Source organism: Hylobates moloch, unplaced genomic scaffold (assembly GCF_009828535.3).
Source record: "Hylobates moloch isolate HMO894 unplaced genomic scaffold, HMol_V3 SCAFFOLD_21, whole genome shotgun sequence".
NCBI classification, from domain to species: domain Eukaryota; kingdom Metazoa; phylum Chordata; class Mammalia; order Primates; family Hylobatidae; genus Hylobates; species Hylobates moloch.
In genome coordinates this window covers 28,667,098-28,694,004 of record NW_026652296.1, presented here as the reverse complement: position 1 = coordinate 28,694,004, position 26,907 = coordinate 28,667,098, and the positions used below count along the sequence as shown (strand labels likewise).

The 26,907-nt window shown below is 47.9% G+C and overlaps 1 protein-coding gene across 2 annotated transcripts in view; it reads left to right on the top strand.

Annotated features, from left to right (window-relative positions):
* The window catches only part of CCM2L (CCM2 like scaffold protein), a 28,371-nt gene extending 8,810 nt beyond the window's left edge, over positions 1 to 19,561 (top strand). Inside the window, exons 2-10 of one of the 2 annotated variants that reach the window (XM_032141873.2) lie at positions 636 to 803; positions 3,521 to 3,604; positions 3,700 to 3,883; positions 4,601 to 5,061; positions 8,347 to 8,482; positions 11,554 to 11,617; positions 14,635 to 14,764; positions 16,419 to 16,557; positions 17,708 to 19,561. In XM_032141873.2, coding sequence (XP_031997764.1) covers positions 636 to 803; positions 3,521 to 3,604; positions 3,700 to 3,883; positions 4,601 to 5,061; positions 8,347 to 8,482; positions 11,554 to 11,617; positions 14,635 to 14,764; positions 16,419 to 16,557; positions 17,708 to 18,033 — 1,692 coding nt within the window. In that variant the 3' untranslated portion in view covers positions 18,034 to 19,561. The remainder of the gene's footprint in view (positions 1 to 635; positions 804 to 3,520; positions 3,605 to 3,699; positions 3,884 to 4,600; positions 5,062 to 8,346; positions 8,483 to 11,553; positions 11,618 to 14,634; positions 14,765 to 16,418; positions 16,558 to 17,707) is intronic. The other variant, XM_032141875.2, reaches the window with a different exon arrangement.
* Positions 19,562 to 26,907: the final 7,346 nt, after the last annotated feature.

The following is a 26,907-nucleotide window of genomic DNA, read 5'->3' as shown; positions in this document are numbered from 1 at the left end:
TTTGAGATGGAGTCTTGTTCTGTTGCCCAGGCTGGAGTGCAGTGGCTCGATCTTGGCTCGCTGCAACCTCTGCCTCTGCCTCTGCCTCCTGCGTTCAAGTGATTCTCCTGCCTCAGCCTCCCGAGTAGCTGGGATTACAGGCTCCTGGCACAACACCTGACTAATTTTTGTATTTTTAGTAGAGACACGGTTTCACCATGTTGGCCAGGCTAGTCTCCAACTCCTGACCCCAAGTGATCTGCCCGCCTCGGCCTCCCAGAGTTCTGGGATTATAGGTGTGAGTCACCACGCCTGGCCTTGAATCCTAACATTTTTCTGTATTTGCCCCAGCCTAGACTCATTCCTCAAACCTGTTTGGCAGGAGCTACACTGTCACCTGGGTGTTTAGAAAGAAGGTCATTGGATCCAGAATGCCCAAGGTGAACTATTCGTTCCACCACTACTAGCTGGTGACTTTATCAGTTAGTTCCTCTCTAGGGTTTAGTTTCTCCATCTGTAAAATGGGACTTACAGAGGTACCCCTTCTGCAGAGTTTTGGTGAGAATTAAATTAGGTAATGTAAGTAAAAGTGAGCATAGTAAGAGCTCAACAAAAGCAGCCGCTGTTATCACTCTCATTCCTCCTCTCCTCCCCAGGGCTTTGTATCCCCCATCCGAAGGCTGGTGTTCCCCAAGGCCGGGCGCCGGGCAGCTTGTAGGAGCAGCGTGAGCCGCCGGCCCCTGCACTCAATGCCCCTTTATCCCCCCGACTACCTCATCGACCCCCAGATTCTGCTGTGTGACTATCTGGAGAAAGAGGTCAAGGTGCGTGCAGGATAAGAAGGGGTGGGAAAACCTTGGGGTGAGGAGACCTTCACTTCTCCTTGACACCAAGTTCTGATCAGCCCTCACACAGGCGAAGTTGTGGCTCATGGGAAAGAGGCCTGGGTTCATGTCAGCCTTGCCCGTACCCTCAGCAAGTGACCTCCATCTGCTGAGTCTCCTCAGTGTTCCCATCTCAACATGAGGCTCAAAACCTACCCCCAGGGGAGAGTAGATGGGAGAGTGTTCTGTGCACGGGAAAGTCCTATCTTTTGTCAACTGACATAACACAAAGGGAGACTCACTAAAAGAAAATGATGTTTACTCAGGAATAGGCATTGCAGTGGGAATATGCGTGCCATAGTAAACCCTGTATTCAGGAGGTAAAGGAAGGCAAATGTTTTTAAAGGAAAAGTGAGGAGGATTACATAATTGTTTTGAGATAATTATCCCTGGCTGCAAGGATCAATAACAAGGATGGCACCACTTCCAAGTTGGATGAGCAGTTGCTGTCCTTGCAGGAATATGTGTGTGTGTGTAAGGTTGTGATGGCCTTTGTGCAAAGTTGTAGTTTTTACAGTCTTTTTGATAGTTCTCGTTATCAGGCGTTCATGCATGAGAATCCCCACTCCTATTTGTCAGGGCTTTTAACACAAGTGACTCCATTCTGATTGACAACTTTCACATTTCCCATGAGATTTTACTGCAGTGACTTTGCTGTTACTCGGACAGTGTCCAGATTAACAGCAAGGCACAAAGAACTTCCACCACTTAGGAGCTGTACTTTTTTTTTTTTGAGACAGAGTCTCATTCTGTCACCCAGGCTGGAGTGCAGTGGCACGATCTTGGCTCACTGTAACCTCTGCCTCCCGGGCTCAAACAATTCTCCTGCCTCAGCCTCCTTAATAGCTGGGACTACCAGCACGCACCACCACACCCGGCTAATTTTTTTGTATTTTTAATGGAGCTGGGGTTTCACTATGTTGGTCAGGCTGGTCTCAAACCCCTGACCTCAGGTGATCCGCCCACCTTGGCCTCCCAAAGTGCTGGGATTACAGGTGTGAGCCCCCACACCTGGCATGAACACCATGAAGAGGCAATGATGGGTCTTCATTTAGCCTAAGAAGATTGATATGGGGGTAGAGTTGTCTGAACTGGCAAACAACAAGCCACCTAGTAAAATCTGAATTTCAGATAAGCAATGAATACATTCTTAGCATAATTATGTCCCAAATATTGCAAGGGACTAAAAATACTAAACAACTTAAAAATTATTGTTGATCAACGGCCAGGCACGGTGGCTCACACCTGTAGTCCCAGCACTTTAGGAGGCCGAGGCAGGTGAATCACGAGGTCAGGAGTTCAAGACCAGCCTGGCCATCTTTTAGTAGAGACAGTGAAACCCGTCTCTACTAAAAACACAAAAAATTAGCTGGGTGTGGTGGTGGGCGCCTGTAATCCCAGCTACTATGGAAGCTGAGGCAGGAGAATCGCTTGAACCTGGGAGGCGGAGGCTGCGGTGAGCCGAGATCACACTGCTGCACTCCAGCCTGGGCGACAGTGCGAGACTCCAGCCCCCGCAGCCCCCCCAAAAAATTGTTGTTTTCAAGTTCAAATTTAACTGGCATCCTATATTTTATCTGGCAACCGTATTTGGAGGGAAAAACTAACACATAAATCTGCTTAAAAATTGAGGACTGAAATTTGATAAAGAATAAAAAGAAAAGGTTTGATTGGTGGATTCACCTAGAAGAATACAACTAAAAATAATTTTTTAAAAGTTGGCCAGGCATGGTGGCTCACGCCTATAATCCCAGCACTTTGGGAGGCCGAGGCAGGCTGATTACTTGAGGTCAGGAGTTTGAGGGCAGCCTGGCCAACATAGTGAAACCCTGTCTCTACTAAAAATACAAAAATTAGCTGGACGTGGTGGCACGCGCCTGTAATCCCAGCTACTCAGGAGGCTGAGGCAGGAGAATCGCTTGAACCCGGGAGGCAGAGCTTGCAGTGAGCTGATATCTTGCCATTGCACCCCAGCCTGAGTGACAGTGAGATTCTGTCTCAAAAAAAAGTTAATTATTATATTGAATAACATTTAAGTGCTAACATTAGGATATAAGAGTAAAGGAAAAATTTGTTGATTTAGTGCATCATTTTTCCTGACAAAATGATGTACTAATTCGATCCAACATTCTTCCCTTTCCATTTGACTTCTGCAACAAGACCATAAGGAAGGCAAGTGATTTGCAATTCCTTTGACAATGATGCTTGGAGTAGAGAGAGCCACTCAGGCCAGAGGAAATTTACAGGTGGTCAGTTCTTTCAAGCTATTATAATAAGTTTTGCTTCCCTATGGAATCTTATAGCTAGATGACTATGTGTTAAGGCAATATAAGCCAGCAGTTGAGAGTGTGGGCTCTGGCATGTGGATCCCAGTTTGATCCTCTCTAGCTATCTAATCCTGGCCAAGTTGTTTAGTTAGCCACACCCTGCCTTGGTTTTTCTCATCCTTAAAGCAAGGGTGAATGAGTGAATATATATAGAGCGCTCAGAACTGTGCCTAGCTTCTATTAAGGGCTCAGTAAAAGTTATTATCAGGTTATATTAATTCATGTATTTCTATCTCAATCTATCCGCACTGCATCAATGAGAAGGCCAGAGTTCTTCAAGGTTTCGGGGTGACATCTCTGTGCCCTTCTCTCACCCCGATTTCCATCCAGTTCCTGGGCCACCTTACCTGGGTAACTTCCTCACTGAACCCCTCCAGTCGGGACGAGCTCCTGCAGCTGCTAGACACCGCCAGGGTGAGACTCTGGGGAGGGAGGAGGGCAGGATCTCGCCCCCTTCTCCCTCTTCTACCTGCGGACCTCGGGAACTCGAGATCTGCCCCTCCCTGCAGCAGCTGAAGGAGCTGCCGCTGAAGACCACGGCGGAGCAGGACAGCATCCTGAGCCTGTCTGCCCGCTGCCTGCTGCTCACCTGGCGCGACAATGAAGAGCTCATCCTGCGAATCCCTACGCACGAGATCGCCGCCGCCTCCTACCTGCAGGACGACGCGCTGCACCTGCTAGTGCTCAAGACCGGTGCGGCGGGAGGGGCCGGGGGCGGGGCAGGGGCAGGAGGTGTGCGGGTAGAGAAGGAGAGGGACCTGCGGCGGGGGCGGAGGAGATGGAAAAGGTCTGACCATACTACCCTGAGACTAGGGGCAGGCCGAAGAGGCTCTGGGAAAGCAGACAGGGCCTGAGGTTGAGGATGAAGGTGGGTGGCCTGAGCCACTACACTGAGGCCAGGTGGTGGAGCACGGAGAGGGTAGAGAAGCCCAAGACCTAGGCCAGGGCTGGATCCGCAGTTACCAGCCGGCTCTGAGGCTAGAGTGGACCCTTGGGCTGGGGGCGGGGCCTGAGTCCGGGGGCGGGGCTGGGGAGAGGCGGGAAGTCAGAATCCAAGGGGGCGGCCCCTGAAACCCGGGACTGGGTCCTCAGTTAAGGCTCCCTCGGGAGGGGACAGCCTGACCACCACCCTCTGTTCAGAGGGCAGGTCTGAGGCCAGGGGCGCAGGCGTCTTGGGGAGCGTGGAAGCCACCTGGCCACACCACCCAGAAGCCAGGGGTGGAGACCGAGGCCGGGGGCGGGCCAGAAAGTGTGGAAGCGGAATGGGCGGGGAATCGCTGCGCTACTTTAAAGCCGCGGGCGAGGCGGCGGTGGAACCCCAGAGCCGCGAGGTCAGGTGGCCAGCCGGCCTCAGGAGGGGGGTCTCTGAGTCCCGATCTCCGCGGCTGACGGTCCTCCGGACTCTCCTAGGTCTGGGCGTGGACCCGGTGCCTGCCGGCGTGGACGCCAGCCCAGGCGGCGCAGGACGCGACCCCGGCCAGCCAGGTGCGGCTCCCGAGAAGCGGCGGGTGGGCACCGCAGAGCGGCGCCACACCATCTGCAGCCTGGACTGGCGGATGGGGTGGGGTGGGGGCGCCGCGGAGGCCCGGGCCGGGGGAGGCGGCGGCGGCAGCCTGGAGCGCCAGCGCGCCGGGGCGCGGGCGTCGGGCAGCTGGGAGCGACGGCAGACGTTCAGCGGCAGCTGGGAGCGGCGGCACGGAGGCGGCGGCGGCGGCGGCGCGGGGAAGCCGGGCGGCAGCTGGGAGCGGAGGCAGGCGGGCAGCGGCGGTGGCAGCTGGGAGCGGCGCCACCCCGGCCCCAACCCGCTCGACCCGCAGGACCCCAGCCCTGACGCCTACTGCAACCTGGTCATCCTGGCTGTAGCCAACAGGGTGAGCCCGAGAGCAGCCTGCGCCCAATGCCCGGCTTCGGGAACGCTGCTTCCCCTCCAACCTTGCCCCCACCCCACCCACCAGGTTCCTAGGATCTGCCCCTGCCTTCTCCCTGCACCTGCCCCACCTAATGGCTCCTAAACTCCGGACCTGGACACCTCCAGGGCATCTCCCCTTGACTCCCTCAATGGGATGAACTCTCAAAATGGCCAAAACAAACTAGATCTAACCTCCAGCCCGTTCCTTCTCCAACGTTGTCGGTGTTGGCCCCACCGCAGTAACATTCACGAGGACACTAATCACCAGCGTAAATCGAGGGCCAGCTCATGCCAGACACAGGGCTGCATCAACTCATTTAATTCTCACAGCAACTTCTGGAGGCAAATATTACAACTATTGTATTGCCATTCTATAGAGAAGGAAACCGAGATCCATAGGTGAAGTAACATAGGCAAGGTCACACAGGAAGCACGTGGTGGTTTTAAGATTCAAATCCAGGAAGTTCAGAGCCAGTACTCTTGGTAACCAAGATGGTCACCCAAGGCAGAAGCCTTCCTGCCATTCTTCCTTCCCCCTCCGTCTTCCCCTCTGCCTCCCCCATCCTCTTCATTCACCTTGCTTTTATTCATCCGACCATGTTTCTTGAGTGCCAGCTCTGGGCTAGGCAATGGGCTAGGTGCTATGGATACAGACATGAAAAAGACATCTGGTGTCCACCCTTAGGGAGCTCACAGTCGAGCAGACACCTTCAAGTTCTGAGCATTCTAAGCTTTTCCTCTGATCTTGGACCACCAGATCCCTCTGTATAAAAATAGTGGTGAACGAAACAGACATAGTTCCTGTCTAGATGGTGAGGCAGATGATAACCAGTAAACTCAGACACCACAGCTGTCTCTCTCCCCTTGAAACACTTCCTCACTTGGCTTCCAGCTCTCTACCTTCTCCAGGCTTTTCTCCTACCAAGCTGGTTCCTCCTCTTCTCCAGAAGTTGGAGTGCCCCAGACTTTGTCCTTGATCTTCTTCCCTCCTCCATCTATCCTTCATCTACCCATTTCTAGGTGATCTGCATCTGAAGGTCTAACGACTGTTTCAAACCCAACACATCCAAAGCTGAGATCCAACCTACTCCCCCAAACCTGCCACTCCCTTGGTTTCCCTGTCACAATTAATAGCAGCTGTGTCCTTTCATTGGCCAGGCCAAAACCTTGCTGTGGGCCTTGGCTGGCTCTCGCGCTCTCTCTTTCTCACACACACCCCATATCCACTCTGTCAATAAATCCTGTTGGCTCTTATTTTTAAAACATAACCAAGCCTGTAATCCCAGCACTTTGGGAGGCCGAAGCGGGTGGATCACCTGAGTTGAGGAGTTAAGACCAGCCTGGCCAACATGGTGAAACCCCGTCTCTACGAAAAATACAAAAATTAGCCAGGCATAGTGGTGGGTGCCTGTAATCTCAGCTACTCGGGAGGCTGAAGCACGAGAATCACTTGAATCCAGGAGGTAGAGGTTGCAGTGAGCCAAGACCGCGCCACTGCACTCCAGCCTGAGCAATAGAGCAAGACTCCATCTCAAAACAAAACAAAACAAAAAAACATCAAAATCCATTTACTTCTCCCCACCCTCCCCCTGTACCCACCCACATCCATGCCCCATTTTATCTCACCTGAATTATGTGGTCACCCTCTGACTGGTTCAGCCCTTGCTGACAGTCTCTTCCCCCACACAGAGTGGTCCCGTTACCGTGAAAGTCACATCATGTCACTACTCCACATCTTCCAGTGGCTTCCCATTTCACTCCAAGTAAAAGCTAACATCCTTACAATTGCTTACAAGGCCATTTGTACTCCAGCCACCATGCCCACTTCCTCTGTGGCTGGAAATAGGATTCCAGACAAAGCCAACAGTCATCCCACTGGACTGTGAGGGCTTTGGGGAACTGAACCTGGCCCAGTGTCGGCCACATAATAGGACTAAGTTAGAATTTGCGGAGTGAGTAAATAAGTGTAATCCCAATACTTTGGGAGGCTGAGGCAGGCAGATCACTAGAGCCCAGGAGTTCCAGACCAGCCTGGGCAACATGGCAAAACCCCGTCTCTACTAAAAATACAAAAAATTATCTGGGCATGGCGGTGTGTGCCTGTCACGCAGCTACTCAGGAGGCTGAGGTGGGAGGATCACCTGAGCTCAGGAGGTTGAGGCTGCAGTGAGCCATGATTGTGCCACTGGGCAACCGGAGTGTGACTCTATCTAAAAAAAAAAGTTGCTTTCCAGGGTTGTCTGAGCATCTGGCTTCTTATCTGAGTCATCCTGGTCCCAAGAAGGATATAGGAATTCGAGTAAAAAACAACTTGGGTGCTGGTACTAATGCCATGAACCTCCTGTGTGAACCTAGACAAGGCACTTAACCACTCTAAGTCTCAGCATCTTTGATTATAAAATAAGGATCCTCTTTGTCTATTTTGTAGGTTTATGGTAAGGATCACCTGGTTTAATTATTAGGACACACCTACTATCCCAAAATGCCTATCCCGAGTTACATTTTAGTTTATTCTTTGGGCTCTTTTTTTTCTATCTTTTTGTATCCAACCATCCATTGTCTTGGGCCTTTTTAGAGACACAACATAGAGAAAAGTTTCATGAAGACAGTCTCTTCATCAATTACTGGTTTTCTATGTGTCTTGCTTAAGGCATAAAGAGGTAAATTCAAGAGCTAAATTCCTATTCACATTTGCAGTCTCAAAAAAGTTTTACCCAAGAACTTAAACTCCTTCTTTCTATCTGAGACTGAATTTTATTTATCCTGCTTCCATTTTCACACTGAATGCTAGGAAGCTCATATCTAAATATGGCTTCCAGTATTAGTAACTATATTGAGCCTAAAATTTTGATACATTTAATCATCCCTTCTCCTACTAGGTATTAGGAGAACAGGATTCTAATCCTGACTAATCACTTCCCCTCACTGGGCCTCAGTTTCCATACCTATACATTAAACTAAATTAGGACTTATCTTAGAAGGGCTTCAGGAAGGCTGATGAATCCTCCACAAATCTGGGGTACATTTTTCATGGCACAAGAGTTAGAGTTGTCACTGAATTCTATAAAGGGGTTCTAAGATCCAGAGAGTAGCCATAGAATTTTGATGGAAAAAGTCTTGAAAGCCAATTTAAAGGGCTCTATAGGTGTGTATCTTTGTGTGCATCTTCACACTGTGTTTTAGGAAGCAGGGTAACATCTTGGTCATTGGTGAGGACCTGAGCTCTCTCTCCTCCTCCCTCGGCCAGGACGCTGCAGAGGAGTCCTGTGCACTCATCTGTCAGGTCTTCCAGATCATCTACGGGGACCAGAGTATTGAGTGTGTGGACCGGGCTGGCTATCACTACACATCCACACCTGAACGGCCATGGCTCTGCAGCCGCAGTGAGTACCAGAACTCCTGTTCTCCCCTCCTGTGAAACATCCCAAAAAGGCCAGGGGAGGGAAGATGTCCCAGGACTTGGGGCTGATGAAGGTATTTAGGGTTCCTGATCCCTGCCATAATTACAGTGTACCCCACAATTGTAGGTGAAATGTCAATTTTCTTTTTTTCTTTTTCTTTTCTTTTCTTTTTTTTTTTTTTTTTTTGAGACAGAGTCTCCCTCTGTTGTGCAGGCTGGAGTACAGTGACGCCATCTCGGCTCACTGCAACCTCCACCTCCTGGGTTCAAGCAATTCTCTGCCTCAGCCTCCCAGGTAGCTGGGATTACAGGCATGTGCCACCATACCCAGCGAATTTTTTTTTTTTTTGTATTTTTATTAGAGACGGGGGTTTCACCATCTTGACCAGGCTGGTCTTGAACTCCTGACCTCATGATCCACCCGCCTCAGCCTCCCAAAGTGCCGGGATTACAGGCGTGAGCCACTGCACCCAGCCATCAGTTTTCATGATGATCTCAAACTTAGCTTCTTCAAAGATGTTTGGATTGTCAAATTCAGAACAAGCCCCCTAGAGCTGAACTCTTCTCTCTCCCTTTTGTTTTTGTGTCCCTGTATTGCAGCAAACTAAGCACATGTATTGTCTGCTTACTGAGCCATTGGTCCCACCAGGACCCTAACGCAAAATCAAGATTTCCAGATGGGTCCTTGGATGCACTCAAGGACTAGAAGGAGAATGAGACTAATGGAGACATTTGTTGAGCACCAGTTGTGTGCCAAGCACTGTACCAATGTGCCATGTCCTCATAGCAACCTTGCCTGTCCTCTTTGTCACTGTATCCCCTGTGCCTGGCACGAGACTGGGTACATCAGATACTCACGAAATATTTTTTCTGAATGGATGAAAGAACTCTCTGAGACCTTAGGATTCCCATTTTTTTTGTTTGTTTGGTTGGTTTTTGTTGTTGTTGTTTGTTTGTTTGAGATGGAGTCTCACTGTCGCCTGAGCTGGAGTGCAGTGGTGGGATCTCGGTTCACTGCAACCTCTGCCTCCCCGTTCAAGCGATTCTCCTGCTTCAGCCTCCTGAGTAGCTGGAACTACAGGCGTGTGCCACTACGCCCAGCTAATTTTTGTATTTTTAGTAGAGACGGGGTTTCACCATGTTAGTTGGCCAGTGTGGTCTTGATTTCTTGACCTCGTGATCTGCCTGCCTCAGCCTCCCAAAGTGCTGGGATTACAGGTGTGAGCCACCGCGTCTGGCCAGGATTCCAGTTTTACAGACGAGGACATTAAGGCTCAGATTAGTCACTAAATTCTCAAGGTCACATAGCTGGTAAGTGGCAGAGTCAGGATTCAAACCCAGGTCTGTCTGATTCTGAAGCTTCTGTAAGCAACAACCTTACTCCCCATGCTGCCCTAAGGCCAGTGGGTGAATTCCCCCAGCCATTGTCTCCCGCAGCGTGGTACCAGCAACAGAGTTCTCGTTCTTTTCTTCCGAAGACCCTCGCATCTGTGGGAGCTGTGCTTGTTGGGAAGCTGGGTTAGTTCAACTCTCACAAGGATGATAGGCAAATAAGTGAGATAATTCAACAAATATTTCAACAAATTCATTCATTTAGCAAATATTTATTGAGCACCTAGTAGGTCAGATCCAGTGCTAATCAGTAGGTTATTCTGGTGAGCAAAACCAGAGGTGGCCCTGTTTTCATGAAGTTTACTTAGTAGAGGCAGGCTGACAGTGCTTAAATAAGTACACAAATAAATACACAACCACAGGCTGGGCACGGTGGCTCACACCTGTAATCCCAACACTTTGGGAGGCCAAGGCAGGTGGATCACCTGAGGTCAGGAGTTCGAGACTAGTGTGGCCAACATGGTGAAAACCCATTTCTACTAAAAATACAAAAATTAGCTGGGCATGGTAGCAGGCACCTGTAATCCCAGCTGCTCGGGAGGCTGAGGCAGGAGAATCGATCGAACCTGGGAGGTGGAGGTTGTAGTGAGCAGAGATCGTACCACTGCACTCCACCTGGGCGACAAGAGCGAAACTCTGTCTCAAAATAAATAAATAAATAACCACAGACTGTGCTGGGAGAATGTATAATGAGGAACTGGCCCCACATGGAGGATAAGGAAGAGGCACTGATCAGAGATCAGAAAGGGTAGGGCTAATAACCAGCTAAATGAGACAACAGGACTAGGAAGAGCGCAAGCTCTCCGTACTTGGTGTTTCTTTGCTCTGAAGGTTTTCAGATCCTTCCCCTTCACAAATTTCTTTCTCTCTTTCTTCTTCTTTCTTTCTCTTTCCTCTTTTCTTTCTTTTTTCTTTCTTTCTTTCTTTTCCTTCCCCTTCCCCTTTCTCTTTCTTTCTTTCTTTCCTTTCTTTTTTCATTTCCTTTCCTCTTTCTTTCTTTCTTTTCTTTCTTCCTTCCTTCCTTGATTCCTTCCTTTCCTTTCCTCTTTCTTTCTTTCTTTTTCTCTTTCTTTTCTTTTCTTTATTTATTTTTTTTCAGGGTCCACCTCTGTCACCCAGCCTGGACTGTAGTGGTACAATCACGGCTCTCTGCAGCCTCGACCTCCCAGGCCCAAGCAGTCCTCCTATGTCAGCCTCTCAAGTAGCCGGGACCACAGGCATGCACCACCGCACCCAGCTAATTTTTTTGTTGTTGTAGAAATAGGGTCGCTCTATGTTGTCCAGGCTGATCTTGAACTCCTGGGCTCAAGCAGTCCTCCTGCCTTGGCCTCCCAAAGTGCTGGGATTACAGGCATGAGTCACAAATTTTTTTTCTTTTTTTTTTGTCTTGCCTGAAACACACAGTTTACAAAATATTCCCTCACATGTTTCCTCATCTGCTGTTCCCAAAGCCCCCATGAGGTAGGCGGGGGGTGGTATTGTCCCCATGTCGGGGAAGTTGAGGATCAGGAGAGGGGAGGGGAGTTCCCCAGGGTCTGCTGTGTGTTGGTGTCAGGGGCAGGACTAGACTTCAGGCTGAGACTGAGGGTGGGGCCTCAGGGAGCAGGGGAGGCTGATCCCTGCTTTGCTGCCTCTGACAGTCCCTCTGTCTGCTGGTCCCAGGTGAGAGCTGCCACACAGATGGGACGTATGCCTATGATGCTGACTTCAGCTGCTGCAGCTCCTTGTGAGTACAGCCCCTGTCAGGGACTCCACCCTGCTCCCCTACCCCTGTACAAACAGGATGACTAGAGAGGGTAGGAGAAGGTGACCCAACCTTGATGTGTGCTGAGATACTGGGCACCAAGAGGGGGAGGTAAACTGAGCTCCCTGACTCTGGAAACTCACAGGATCCAGACCCTTGAGAGACCCAGGAGACACCAGAACTCAGATGTGGGTCCATCCAGGCACAGTGGTCTGCAGAAACCAAAACCATAGCTTAATTTTGGTTCCATGTGATAGAAAACTCCCAAAAAGAGTATCTTAAACAAGATAGAACTTTTTTTTCTTATCTTTGACATAAAATAGAGCAGCAATTCAACATTTCATGGTTGTTAGGAGTTCAGGCTTCTCTTTTCCTTCCCTACCCTCTTCAGGACTTGCAGCCATCCTCAAGGTCACCTCATGGACTGAGATGGTGGTTGTAGCTCCAGCCATCACAGTAGCATGCTAAGGGGCCTCTTTAAAAAGTTTTGCCAGATTCCCACCTGATGACTTCTTATGAGCTTATATCTCATAGGCCAGAAGTTGGTCACATAGCCATCACTAGCTACAAGAAAAGCTGGAAAATTTAGGATTAAAAAAATATATTTCAGGCTAGATGCAGTGGCTCACACCTGTAATCCCAACAGTTTGGAAGGCTGAGGCAAGTGGATCGCTTGAGCCCAGGAGTTCCAAACCATCCTGGGCAACATGGCGAAACCCCATCTCCACCAAAAATACAAAAATTAGCCAGGTATGGTGGCGCACACATGTGGTCCCAGCTACTTGGGAGGCTGAGGCAGGAGAATGGCATGAACCCAGGAGGCAGAGCTTACAGTGAGCTGAGATTGCGCCACTGCACTCCAGCCTGGGCGACAGAGCGAGACTCTATCTCAAAAAAAAAAAAAAAATTCAGGCCAGTTGCAGTGGCTCACGCCTGTAATCCCAACACTTTGGGAGAGCAAGGCAGGAGGATCACCGGAGCCCACAAATTTGAGGCCAGTCTGGGCAACATAGGGAGACCCTGTCTCTATTTAAATAAATAAATAAACAAATAAATAAAATTTTAAACAATTCAGTTGGGAACATTACCCAGGGTTCTGTTTAGGGTGACCAGCTGTCACAGTTTGCTCAGGAATGAGGAGTTCCCCAGGATATGAGATTTTCAGTGCTAAAACCAAGAAAGTCCTGGGTTACTGGTTGATCACCTAGTCATGTTACTAAGGGCTTCAGTTTGGCATGTAGCAGTCTCTGCCAGTGATATATGCCTTACTGTTTTTTTCCTTTTTAGTGGCAACAGATTTGCCTTCCTCATACTGTATGCCCTTAGGCTAGTCTTTAAACAACCAGATATCTACTGAAGAGATAAAATAGTGATAATAGCATTTGAACTTTGAGCTTGCTATGTACTAAGTGCTGTTCTATAAAGCACTTTATTTTTTCATCAACATAGTAACATTACGGCAGCTACTGTTTATTGCTTATAGCCCATAATTCTAAGTGTTCTACAAATATTAACTCCTCTAATTCTCATGATGACACTAATTATTATTATCCCATTTTACGGATGGAAAAATTGAGAAATAGAGAAATTAAGTTTAGTTTTCCCAAGGTCAAGCACCTAGTAAGTTGTAGGTCTGGGATTTGAACAGAAGAAGGCTGGCTCCAGAATCCAGTCCTTTAACCACAAAGCTACACTGCTTCTTTGTAGGTAATAATGGAGGATGGTTCTGGAGCAATTTAGAGACAAGCAGGCAGGAGCCCAAGGTTGAGTTTTTATTAAGCAATATTTCTTGAGTACCTTCTATGTGGCAGGCACTGTGCTGTGTGCTGGGGATACAGATGGACACAATACAGAGGGCAAAACCTGGGCCTGACACATAGTAGGTGTTCAACAAATGAAGAAAACCAAAGTCCCTGCTCTTGTCAAGTTTACAATCTAGCATGGGAGGCAATGAAATCACAATTTAACAGTAACAATCATTAATGGTAATAAGTACTAAAGGAAGGCTCAGGGTGCTATAAGAGAGGCTGAGGGGGACCGCAACTCAGCTGGAGAGTCAGGAGGGCCTCTCAGAGGTGATGGCACATGAACTGAGGCCTGGAGGATGAAAGGGGGAAGAGTGTTCCAGGTAGAGGGAACAGCAAATGTAAGAATCCTGAACTAACCAGGCGTGGTGGCTCACGCCTGTAATCCCAGCATTTTGGGAGGCTGAGGTGGGCAGATTGCTTGAGGTGAGGCATTCGAGAGCAGCCCGGACAACATGGTGAAACCCTGTCTCTACTAAAAATACAAAAATTGGCTGGGTGGCACATGCTTGTAGTCCCAGCTACTCAGGAGGCTGAGGCGTGAAAATTGCTTGAACCCAGGAGGCGGAGGCTGCAGTGAGCCAAGATTGCACCACTGCACTCCAGCCTCAGTGACAGAGCAAGAATCTGTCTCAAAAAAAAATAACAATAATTCTGAACAGGATAGAGCTTAGTGGGTTTGAGGAGCAGCAGGTGGCCACTGTGGCTGTGGCAAATGGTGTGAGGGAAAGAGTGGTCAGAGAGGATGCTTGGGGGTACCTGGAAAGGCCATGCGTGTCGCAGGTAGGCCATGGACTGAGGGAGCATGTTCGACAGAGGTTCTAACCCAACCTAGGGGAATTAGGGAACACTCTCCTGAGGAGATGACATTTAAGATCACGGGATGAGTAAGAGTTAGCTGAGCAAAAGGGAGGGGAAAGGAGGCAATCCAGGCAGAGGGAACAGCAGGTGCAAACACCCAGAGTGAGGAGATAGTAGAGGAAGAAGGAGAAGGGGGGTGGGGGGCGCGAAGCACAAAGAGCAAAGGCAAAGGCAAGCACAGTGAGAGATGAGACTTGAGAGGTGCCAGGGGCCAGCGTGTGCGAGGCCTTGGAGGCCAGCATGCAGTCTAGGATGAGGCCTCCTACCTTCAGCCTGCCTGAGGGCGAGGAGCTGGAGGGAGGCGAGTGAAGGCCCTTCTTCCCGTGCCTGCAGCAATGGCTCCCAGGACACCTTTGAAGCATGTTACAGCGGCACGTCCACACCTTCTTTCCACGGCTCCCACTGCAGCAGCAGCGACCACAGCGGTCTGGGCTTGGAGCAGTTACAGGATTACATGGTCACGGTGAGCTGGGGCCGGTGGTGGGAATGGCACAAGCAAAAAGCCTGGAGGCTGGAGTAAACATTTTGGGAATTGCACATTGCCCTGGACATAACCTAAGCAGAAGACATCAGAGGTCAGAGCAGGAGATGAGGTTAGGAGAGTAAACTGAGGCCAGCTTGTGAAAGGCCTTAACTAAGTCAGCTGGCATTAACTGAGTGCCTGCTGTATACCAGGCACCATTCTAAGCACCTTTCATGCATTATTTCTTTTAATCTTTTCAACAACCCCAAGAAGAAAATGCCATCATTATCCTCACTTTGCAGATGAGAAAAGCAAGCCTCATGGAGGTTGTCATCTACCCAAGATCACAGAGCTGATCCAGTGAAGGGGTCAAGATTTGCACTCAGGCAGCTTGAGTCCATATCCTATTCTTTTTTTTTTTTTTTTTTTTTTTTTTGCCAAACAGCACTATGCTTTTATTTGAAAAGCAAATAGTATAAATATTTGATGTTTTAAAATGTAGTTTTTTAATACGACAACTTCTACATCAGTCATAAACTTTTAGTCCCCTCAACTTTTTTACAAGACATTATAATTTATGTAACATGTTTGTCTACTTATTAGAAGTTAACCTAGCACTGAGATTTATATAAAAGGTTACATTTATTGCTTATTAAAACTTTACTATACTTTCACAGTATGAAATAGGTAAGAAAGAATTTTGACCATGACCCAGCAAATCAGTAACTGAGCTTTTTACAGAATGGAAGGTGATGATCAGAGACAGAAACCATAGAATAAATTTTTATTCTTTAAGAGCACATTAGTTTACTTTCTTCTCCTAAAAATAAATCTGAGCTGTCCTTCAATTTAAGCATATATATGGGTCAAGCACCCTCTATTCTGATATAAATTTCCTAGTCTCAATTTATGCCTAGAAATTTCTTTCAACTAACTTTGAAGTGGGTCTCTTTAATTTCTGTCTCACTGATTTACAATTTTCTTCTATTTTGAGATATTAACCTTTAAATCTCTACCTATGACAAATTCCTACACTGATTAGTCTAGTAACTCCTAAGTATTCCTCTATAATTCTGATTTCTATCTCATCTTGTAAAATCAGAATACAAACTTTGACATGCATTTCATTTTTCCTGTGGCACTGCTTCTCCAATGTGGCCAATTTTTATGAAGAAAATATATAGCCATAAAATTAGAAAAAATGGTCACTTAATCTCTGTTGCAAAAACAGAACCCACATTCATAAGGGCATATTCAAATGCAGATTCTTTTCATCCTGGGTGACATACATATATAACCTTTATGTAAACTGATTTCTCTATTTGTTAAATGCAGGTAGCTGTGATCAAACTCCTCTGTTTCATGACTAGGTTGTAACAAGGTTATCTAATGAATGAATTTTGAAGGAGAACCTAAGCTGTGTTAACTGGTATAGAATGAAACTGGGATAGTTTAAAGAATAAAAAACAGAGATGAACTACTCATGTGATTAAATGCAGCCTAAGGGATCTAGATGTCCTCTGAGTAGCCCATGGGAACGTTTTCAGAGGAGAGCTGGGCCAAACATGCCCTTAGGGAAGGCTCTGGGCCTTTCAGGCAGGGGTTGGGTGGCGCTGCTTCCTGGGATTGATCTCAAATGGTGTCCCCCACATAGTTGCGGAGTAAGCTGGGGCCCCTCGAGATCCAGCAGTTTGCGATGCTGCTGCGGGAGTACCGGCTGGGGCTGCCCATCCAGGACTATTGCACAGGCCTGCTGAAGCTCTACGGAGACCGGCGCAAGTTCCTCCTCCTTGGTGAGCTCCCGCTGTACCCCCAGAGGTCAGCTAGAGCCCCTGCTTGGTCCATGCCATCCCAGTCAGGCACCAGGCTGCAAATGTTTTCTCCTTATCTTTCAGCCTCTGATGAAATCCAGATCATGAGATTCGCAGGGCAGATGAGAAGCCCAAGGTGCAGAGTAGGGAAAGGACTTGTCAGAGCTGGGAGACACTGTTGATAAGAAGAACTAAGCAGTGGTGTGGCCATTTAATCCTCACAGCAAAGCTGGGAGAGGGACTGATTCTTCCCATCTTACCCCATGCGGAAGCTGAGGCTCAGAAAGGCTAAGGAACATGTCCAAGGTCACGTAGCTAGTAAGGAGGGCTAATAATAACAAGAGGAATAATACAAATAAGCTGACATGTGCTTGGCAGTTACCCTGTGCCAAGCATCATCTCATTGAATGCCCCCAGTTCTGAGAAGTAGATACTATTATTGGTCCCCATTTTGCAAGTGAGGAAACTGAGACTCAGAGTTACAAAGTAAAGGACTGAGGTCACATAGCTAGTAAGTAGGAATGGGAATAAAACAAACTGTTTACGGGGCGCTCAGTATGTGCTGAGTACCTTGTTATTTAATCCTCACATCCCTACCCAGAGAACAGGTGCAATTATCTCAGTTTTACAGGTGAGGAAAATGAGGTTCAACATAATTAATCAATGGGAATATAATGATGGTACTAATAATAACAACAAAAATAGGCCTGGCAAGGTGGCTCACACCTGTAATCCCAGCACTTTGGGAGGCTGAAGCTGGCGGATCACCTGAGGTCAGGAGTTCAAGACCAGCCTGGCCAACATGAAACCCTGTCTCTACTAAAAATACAAAAATTAGCAGGGCGTGGTGGTGTGCGCCTGTAATCCCAGCTACTTGGGAGGCTGAGGCATGAGAATGCTTGAACCTGGGAGGCGGAGGCTATAATAATAATAAAAGTACAGTAATCTAGTATGTAGTGAGCATTCACTGTGTGCTGAGTTCGCTGGCTCAGAGAGGTAAGAACCTTGGGCAAGGCCACACAGCCAGTGAGTGACAGCAGGGATTTGCACCCAGATCTGCAGAGAGGACGCTTCCCCTGTGGGAGGGAAAGGGGACGTGCCCTGGGGACTCACCACGCCCCTCGGCTCGCAGGGATGCGGCCCTTCATCCCGGACCAGGACATTGGCTACTTCGAGGGCTTCCTGGAGGGCGTGGGCATCCGCGAGGGCGGCATCCTCACTGACAGCTTCGGCCGTATCAAGCGCAGCATGAGCTCCACGTCGGCCTCCGCAGTGCGCAGCTACGATGGCGCGGCGCAGCGGCCCGAGGCACAGGCATTCCACCGGCTGCTGGCTGACATCACGCACGACATCGAGGCGCTGGCCCCTGATGACGATGACAACGACGACGACGACGACGAGGATGAGCCCCAGGGCTCCAGGGGCGGGAGCGACGCCGCCGAAGACAACTACCTGTAGCCACCGCCCCTGCGGACGGCGTGACCCCGCAGCCCACCTCTGAGTCTCGGCTTTGGTTCAGGGACCCTATCCCCAGGGCCCCCCCATCACACCTGGCGGGGCCGGGGGCGTCTTCACTCCAGGGTCTCGCTCCCTGCCCTTGGGGCCCAAGGCCATGCAGTACCGAGACTGTCCTGCAGGGGGAAGGCGAAGCCGGGCCCTAAAGTCTGGGGCAGTCACCTGGGGCTTACGGGCCGCTCTGCCAGGCTGGGGCTGGGCAGCGATCCTGCTCTGTCCCAGAAGCCCAGAGGGATCAGCCCCAGAACACACCCTCCTCCCCGGGACGCCGCAGCTTTCTGGAGGCTGAGGAAGGCATGAAGAGTGGGCTCCACCTGCTGGCAGATTGAGAAAAGAATTTCCAGAACTCGGTCCTATTTTACAGATTGAGAAACTATGGTTCAAGAAGAGGGGAAGGGGCTTGAGGGAATCTCCTGATTCTCCTTACATGACCTCAAACTGACCATACTAAATAGTGTAGAAGGTCTTTTTAAGGCTCTAAATGTCAGGGTCTCCCGTCCCCTGATGCCTGACTTGTACAGTCAGTGTGGAGTAGAAGGTTTCCTCCACCCAGGGTTGACTCAGGGGTGATCTGGGTCCCATTCTGGCCTTAAGACCCCAAACAAGGGTTTGTTCAGCTGCAGGATCTGCAGCCTCTATCTGGTTAGTGTCGTAACCTCTGTGTGCCTCCCGTTTCCCCATCTGTCCAGTGAGCTCAGCCCCCATCCACCTAACAGGGTGGTCATGCCATAGGGATTACTGAGGGTTAAGACCTTAGACCTGGGTCTAGCACACGATAAGTGCTCAATAAATGTTGTTCCTTTCCACATCAAACATTTTCTGACTCAATTCACCTTTCTTGCCTGGTAATAAGCAAAAGATGCCTGGGTGCATCCTACCCCAACTGAGGTGGCGGTAAACTATTCAGAAGACCCTCAGGGGAGCTCACTGTTTGGGAAGAAGAAACAGTACTTGTGCCCTTGCAGCCTTGTTACAGCCTAGCTCTGTGCTCAAGTCCCAAACAAGAAATAGCCAAGACTCTACAGGCAGCCATCTGGGAGTCTGGGGTAGTCAAAGAAATGGGAAGGAAAGGCTGGAGAGGTAGAGAAGTCAGGATAAGGACAGCATTCAGCACAGCCTGAGTAAAGGCTAGAAAGCTAAAAGGGGTGAGGCCTGAGAGGAGGCCAGAGACTCACATAGGAGAGCCAAAATGTGTTTGTAAAACCTTGCAAAGTCTTCCATGGCCAGACACATTGTACACACCGTAAAATAGGTCCTGTTAGCAATTTTCAAAAAATATTATTAGGACTCCAGGTCCAAAGAGTTCCCTAATTCATACTTGGTTTGTGATAAATGATCATCCTGTCATCACTGGTCCATGTAGGGCCCTTCTGATGTTTTATTTCACCCGCTCCCGATCCACATGTTACCCACACTCCTTTTCCCTCTTTACTATGAGCACCTAACCCTATGTGCTGATATATGTCCCCGGACCTAAACTACACAGTGCTTTGTGTGTGTGTTTGTATAAATGATATTATATAAGAATTTCACATCGATTCCTTCTCTTACTCTGTAATGTTTTTCTAATTTAAAAAAAAAAAGAAAATTTTTAGAGACAGGTTTTTGCTCTGTCACCCAGGCTGGACTGCAATGGTGCAGTGACAGCTCACTGCAAGAACTCCTGGGCTTAAGTGATCCTCCCGCCTCACCCTCCCAAAGTGCTGGGATTAAAGGCGTGAACCACCAAGCCCAGCCACCCTATAATGTTTTAAATACCTACCTATGCAGCTATTGAAAAATCTCACTGTTGCATCCAACTGCTGCAAGATATTTCGAGTTGAGCATCCGCTGTTTTCTTTATCCATCTCCCCAGAGATGAACACCCAGGTTGCTTCCAACTCCCTCTTACCACAAACAACACTGTGATGAACGTTTTTGTACATGAAACTTATGGGCCTATGTGAGCGTTTCTTTGGGTTCTAAACCCAAGAGTGGAATTACTAGATTACAGGGCAGTTTTTAAATTACATTAACTTCTTCCAGAATGGCTTTCACCAATGGAGAGTGAAGGATGCTGTTTCCCCACATCTTCATCAGGTTTTTCATCATCTGATTTTGTAACTTTGCCTTCAGTGTGGGTGTAAGATGGCAAGTTGTTTTAATTTGCATTTCTCTGTTAATCCTGAAATTTATAACTTCCTCCTATACTTGTCAGCCATTTGAGCTTTCCTTTCTGTGATTTCCTTGTTCATATCTTTTGTTCATTTCCTACTGGGCTTCCTGTCTTTTTCTCATTGATTTGCAAGAGTAGTTTATAAATTTTAGATATTAATTCCTTTTGGATGTTGATATTCCAGATATATTCACCTAATATATTTGCTTTCTGTCAAGTTTATCTGTGGCAGTACTCAAACTTCAGCAGGCATCAGAATCTCCTGGAAGGCTCGCTAAAACACAGATGTCTGAGCCCCACTGCTAGAGATTCTCCATAAAAGAAGGGGAAGGGCCTGAAAATTTGCTTTTTCTTTTTTGGGGGGACAGAGTCTTGCCCTGTCACCAAGGCTGGTGTGCAGTGACGCAATCTCAGCTCACTGCAAACTCTGTGCCTCAACCTCCTGAGTAGCTGGGATTACAGGCGTGCGCCACCATGCCTGTCTAATTTTTGTATTTTTCGTAGAGATTGGGTTTCACCATGTTGGCCAGGCTGGTCTCAAATCCTGACCTAAGGTATCTGCCCTCCTCGGCCATCCAAAGTGCTGGGATTACAGGCATGAGCCATCATGCCCGGCCAATAATTTGCATTTCTAACAAGTACCCAGGTGATGCTGATAGTCCAGGGACCGCTCTGAGAACAACTGACTTGTGATGGCTTCCACTGGGCAAACTTGTTCTATTGAGCAAATTCCTTAATTTTGAGGTTGTCGATTTTATTTATTTTCATTTTCTGGATGAAGGAACTGGAGTTCAAGAGGTGAAGTGAATACCCCAAGGTCACACAGTGAGCTGGGCTTTGGGCTCATGTCTGACTAACCCAGAGCCCATGTCCTTAGCCTCTCTACTGTCCCGTCTCTGAGACTTTGGGATGTAGTGGCTGTAGCCTGAGGCATTCGGACCTGAGGGTACAGGGAGCCTTAGTAAGTTCCTGAGCAAGGCAGCCGGAGAGGGAAAAGTTGGTTGGGTAGGGACAGGGGCCAAAGATATAGGAGTCCCTCTTAAAGGCCTTGGGGCTTTCCAAGAAAAGCTCAGAAACTGCCCAAAGTCCTAGCCACAGCACAGTGACAGGGCTGCTGAGAGGCACTGGGACAGACAGTTCTTACCCCACAGTTCCGGGGATGGGGCAATTTCCCTCACACCCCAAGGAAGTCCCCACCCACTCCGGAACTACCTTCTTACCAAAGCCATGTAACCCCTTAGTTCCTGGGGTCCAAAGGACACTGGCTGGGACAACCCAGGCACTGAGCCTGGAGACTCTGGCCACATTTCCTCCTGTAGCATCCAGAGACCCTGCCAAGAATTGCTTCCCTTGTTGGTTCAGTTCCTGACATCACAAGAGGGGAAACCCCACTAGGGGTGTGATAGCTGGTTCCCGAGGACTTCTAGGGGTAGTGCAAGTATGGAACTTCCCCACCAGCTGGATCCCCTGGGGACGGTCTTGGCCCAAATGTGAGTGGTAAAATTGTCTCCAGCTGCCGTAGATGGACACCTCTCCCAAGGTGGGGCCCTGAAACTTCCTACCCGCTCACCACTTCCACTGGCAGCTCCCAGCAGTCCTTCCCAACTATGTGCTCAGGAGAAGGAGTCCTGGGGCCACTGTCATTCAGCCGCCAAGCATTTAGAGGGCACTTGCTCTGTGCCAGGCATTGCACAAGGCACTAGAGGGAGATACAGCACAGTCTGCCCACTGAGGGGCACGCTGATGGGGAAGACAGTTCCCAGATAATCACAGCACAAAGTTCTCAATTGTAAAGTCAAAGAGTGAGACACCAGCTCTTTCTGGGGAAGCCAGAAAAGGTTTCATAGGGGAGGTGACCCATGAGAGAGAGCTTGAAGGACAAGGTTTTTGGCGGGTGAACAATAGAAGGGAGAGCCCTCCAGATGAGGACCTGACACAAGCAAAGGCAGGGGAGCTTGAGGGAGCATGGCGTGCTCCAGGACTGGCAACCGGTTAGCACTCGTGCAGCACTTAGGCTCCCTGACCAGAGGGTCGGAGGGTTTTGAATCTGAACTCTGCCATCTGCTTGTTGGGTGACCTTGGGAAAGCCCCTAAAATGTCCCTGGGTCTTGGTGGTCTTGGTTTCCTCATCTGTAAAGTGGGGTTGATAATAGCCTCACCCTCGTAGATTCCATAGATTGTTGTGAGTCTTAAACAAGATATTTCACGTAAAAGTACATGTAGAAAGTGCTCAATTAATGACCGTTGTGATTGCTGGAGGAACACGGAGTGTGTGAGGTGGGAGGCAAGGTGGATGGGTAGGAGTTGCAGGAGAGGAAACCAGAGAAGTGGGTAGATTAGAAGCCCTTGAAGGGCAGGCTAGGAAGTGTAGGCAATGGGAGGCGATCTAATGTTTGTTGTTGTTGTTGTTGTTGTTGTTATCGTTGTTCGAGGTGGGTTCTCACTCTGTCACCCAGCTGGAGTGCAGTGAAACAATCATAGTTCACTGCAGCCTGCAGCTCCTGGGCTCAAGCCATTCTCCCACCTCAGCCTTCAAAGTAGCGGAATTACAGGTGTGCGCCACCACGCCTGGCTATTTCTAAATTTTTTTGTAGAGACAGGCTCTCTTTATGTTGCCCAGGATGGTCTTGAACTCCTGAGCTCAAGGGATCCACCTGCCTGAGCCTCCCAACATGCTGAGATTACAGGTGTGAACCACGGTGCCCAGCCTGGGAACAAGCCAGGGGACATATATTTTCTTGAAGCGAATCGAGCTGCTGGAGAGGAGGATCAATAGGAAAACAGAGGAGTGTCTGGAGGCAGGGAAGTGGGGAGGAGGCTGGAACCAGGACCACATGAGAGATGCTAAGACCTGACTGAGCTGGGGTAAGAGGAAGGAAGAGGAGAGAGTAGGTTCAAAGAGGAAGGGAGACAAAGAGAACTCTGCCTACCCCCACCCCCACTCAGAAATAGTAGCCCCTCACATTCTTTGACCAAACTCATTCATTCATTCATTCATTCATTCATTCATTCATTCATTCCACAACCATTTATTTAGCATTTAAACCCGGGCCTCTTGGAGTTTACATTCTAGGAGTTTATATTACTATTAAATGTTACTAGGAGCTTCCAGATGCAGTAACCACCCAATCAGGCCTAAATGGCCAGAAATTGATGGCCCTCTTGGTGGGTCCTCCCACTTGACTTGTTGCTTATCCTCAGGTATTTCAGAGCAGGGGCAAAGGGGTCTTAAAGCCAGGCCAGCCTGTTCTGCCCACTTCCTACCTTGGGGAGTTCACTGTCTCCTGTGGCAGCCCCTTCTATCCAATGCAAGAGCTAACATCCACCTCCTTGCCCCCCACTTCCTGCCCACCATCCCCGGGGCCCCCCACCTGGCTTCTAACTTCACCTTTAAGAGCCCCACACAGTATTCCTGATGCCTCAGCCATTGGGCAGCCCTGCAGCAATGTGCAGAAAATGATGCAATCTGCAGAAACTTCTCATTTATATCTAAAAGCAGGCTGTTCTCCTCAAAAAAAAATATTTTCAAAGCCTATCATGCGGACAAAGGGGTAGTGCATTTGATGTGTAAAGACCTACAAGTAAATAAGACCAACAGCCTAAGAGAAAAATAGGCAAATTATTTATACAGACAGTTCACAGAAAATAAAAACGACTCTAAAACGTGTGACAAGATGTTCAACCTCACTCATAAGATAAATGCAAATTAACACAACACTGAGCAACCATTTTTCAATTAAGAGATTGGCAAAGTTTGGAAAAGTGTGATCACTCACTATGTGGGTGTAGGTGTCAGGAAACAGACACTCTCACACATTTCTGGTGGGAGAGCGAGTTGGTATAAATCCTACTGAGCAACATCTACCAGGATGCATGAGCCCTTTGATGCGACAACTCCACTGCCAAGAATTTCTCCGACATTTATACCCACATGAGTGGAAACCAATGTGCAAAGAAAGTCATTGCAGCTTTGTCTCTAATAACAAGAATTTGGAAATAAACCAGATGTTCAGTGATAGGGGTCTGGTTAAATGAACTGTGGTTCATCACAGTGAGATACCATCTCACACCAGTTAGAATGGCCATCATTAAAAAGTCAGGAAACAACAGGTGCTGGAGAGGATGTGGAGAAATAGGAACATTTTTACACTGTTGGTGGGACTGTAAACTAGTTCAACCATTGTGGAAGTCAGTGTGGCGATTCCTCAGGGATCTAGAACTAGAAATACCATTTGACCCAGCCATCCCATTACTGGGTATATACCCAAAGGACTATAAATCATGCTGCTATAAAGACACATGCACACGTATGTTTATTGCGGCACTATTCACAATAGCAAAGAGTTGGAACCAACCCACATGTCCAGCAACGATAGACTGGATTAAGAAAATGTGGCACATATACACCATGGAATACTATGCAGCCATAAAAAATGATGAGTTCATGTCCTTTGTAGGGACATGGATGAAACTGGAAAACATCATTCTCAGTAAACTATCGCAAGGACAAAAAACAAAACACCACATGTTCTCACTCATAGGTGGGAATTGAACAATGAGAATTCATGGACACAGGAAGGGGAACATCACACTCCGGGGACTGTTGTGGGGTGAGGGGAGGGGGGAGGGACAGCATTAGGAGATATACCTAATGCTAAATGACGAGTTAATGGGTGCAGCAAAACATCATGGCACATGGATACATATGTAACAAACCTGCACATTGTGCACATGTACCCTAAAACCTAAAGTATAATAATAAAAAAAAATAAAAAAAAGAACTGTGGTTCATGCAGGCAATAAAATATCATGCAGCCGTAAATAAGAACAAGGTAGTTCTGTGTACTGATACAGAATTATTTCCAAGATAGAGTAAGTGAAAAAAAAAAAAAAGGCGAAGTACAGAACAATGCACTTTGAATAGTGCTGTCTTTTTGTTTAAGGAGGCGGGAAATGTCTTTTAAGTGTAGAATAGTTCTGGAAGGTAAACAAAACAAGTTATAGTTCTGCCTCTGAGCTGGAGGAGTGTGTGGCTATAGAATAAGGAGAGAAGGAGACTTTCTTTGCATGATGTGTCCTAAATGTTATGTCATGAATATGAATTACAGCAAAGCAATTTTTTCAAAAACCACTATTCCAGTATTGTGGTATTTACCGAACTCTATAGACACCATCTGTTTCCATATCTGTCTGACCCCTCCAACCCCACCCCTACTCCCAACACTCACACTTACACACACACACACACACACACACACACACACACACACACACACAGAATCTTGGAAAGGGAGGCTGGTTCTGACTCATTCCTACATTCCCTGGAGCTCATCACAGCACCCAGCACAGAGCCTCCTGCCAACAATCATGTGAGTGAACTATCTTGGAAACAGATCCCCCAGCCCCAGTCCAGCCTTCAGATGACTTCTCATCAGGCCGACATGTTGACTGCAGCCTCATAAGAGATCCCAAGCCAAAACCACTAAGCTAAGTTAGTTCCACATTTCTGACCTACAGAAATTGTGTGAGATAATAAATGTTGGCCAGGTGTGGTGGCTCACACTTGTAATCCCAGCAATTTGGGAGGCTAAGGTGGGAGGATTGCCTGAGGCCAGGAGTTCCAGACCAGCCTGGGTGACATAGTGAGATCCTGTCTCTATTTTTTTTAATAGTTAACCATTTTTTAAATCTCAATCCTGCTTCTTCTGTATAATTATACAGTTTTAAGTTGCTAAATTTTGAGTAATCTGTTACACGGCAGTATATAACTAATACAATCACCAAAGGTTTTTGTTTGTTGTTGTTTTGTTTTTTGTTGTTGTTTTGTTTTTTGTTGTTGTTTTGTTTTTGTTTTTGAGACCATCTCGTGCTGTCATCCAGGCTGGAGTGCAATGGGGTGAACACAACTCACTGTTACCTCGACCTCCTGGGCTCAAGCAATCCTCCTGCCTTAGCCACCCATGTAGCTGGAACAATAGGCATGCATCACCATGCTTGGCTAATTTTTTAATTATTATTATTATTTTCGTACAGATGGGGTCTCACTTTGTTGTGTAGGTTGGTCTCAAACTCCTGGGCTCAAGCACTCCTCCCACCTCAGACTCCCAAAGCGCTAGGGTTACAGGTGTAAGCCACCCTTCCCAGGCACAATCAATAAGCCTTTGTTAAGCATTTGATGTATATCAATTCCATGGTGATTGCAAAAGAAGAAGACATGGTCCTGCCCTTAGGGGAGCAAGCCACCTGCACATTCATTCCTAGGCTCATTCCTTACTTCAACCAACATTATTGAGCATTTACTATATACCTGGCTCTGTGCTTAGTGTTGACCCATAGGATGTCAGCAATTAAAATACACCATAGAGGCCTGTAGTCCCAGCTACTTGGGAGGCTGGGGTGGGAGGATCACCTGAAACCAGGAGTTCAAGGCCAGCCTGGGCAACATAGCTAGACCTGCTCTCAAAAAAAAAAAATGTGTTTGTGTGTATATATATGTGTGTGTGTGTGTGTGTGTGTGTGTATATGTGTGTGTATATATATGTGTACATAGATATGTGTATATAGATATGTGTATATATATGTGTATATATGTGTATATATATGTGTGTATATATATATATAGTAGGATAAGAGGGAACTTTCTAGAGTGATAAAAATGTATC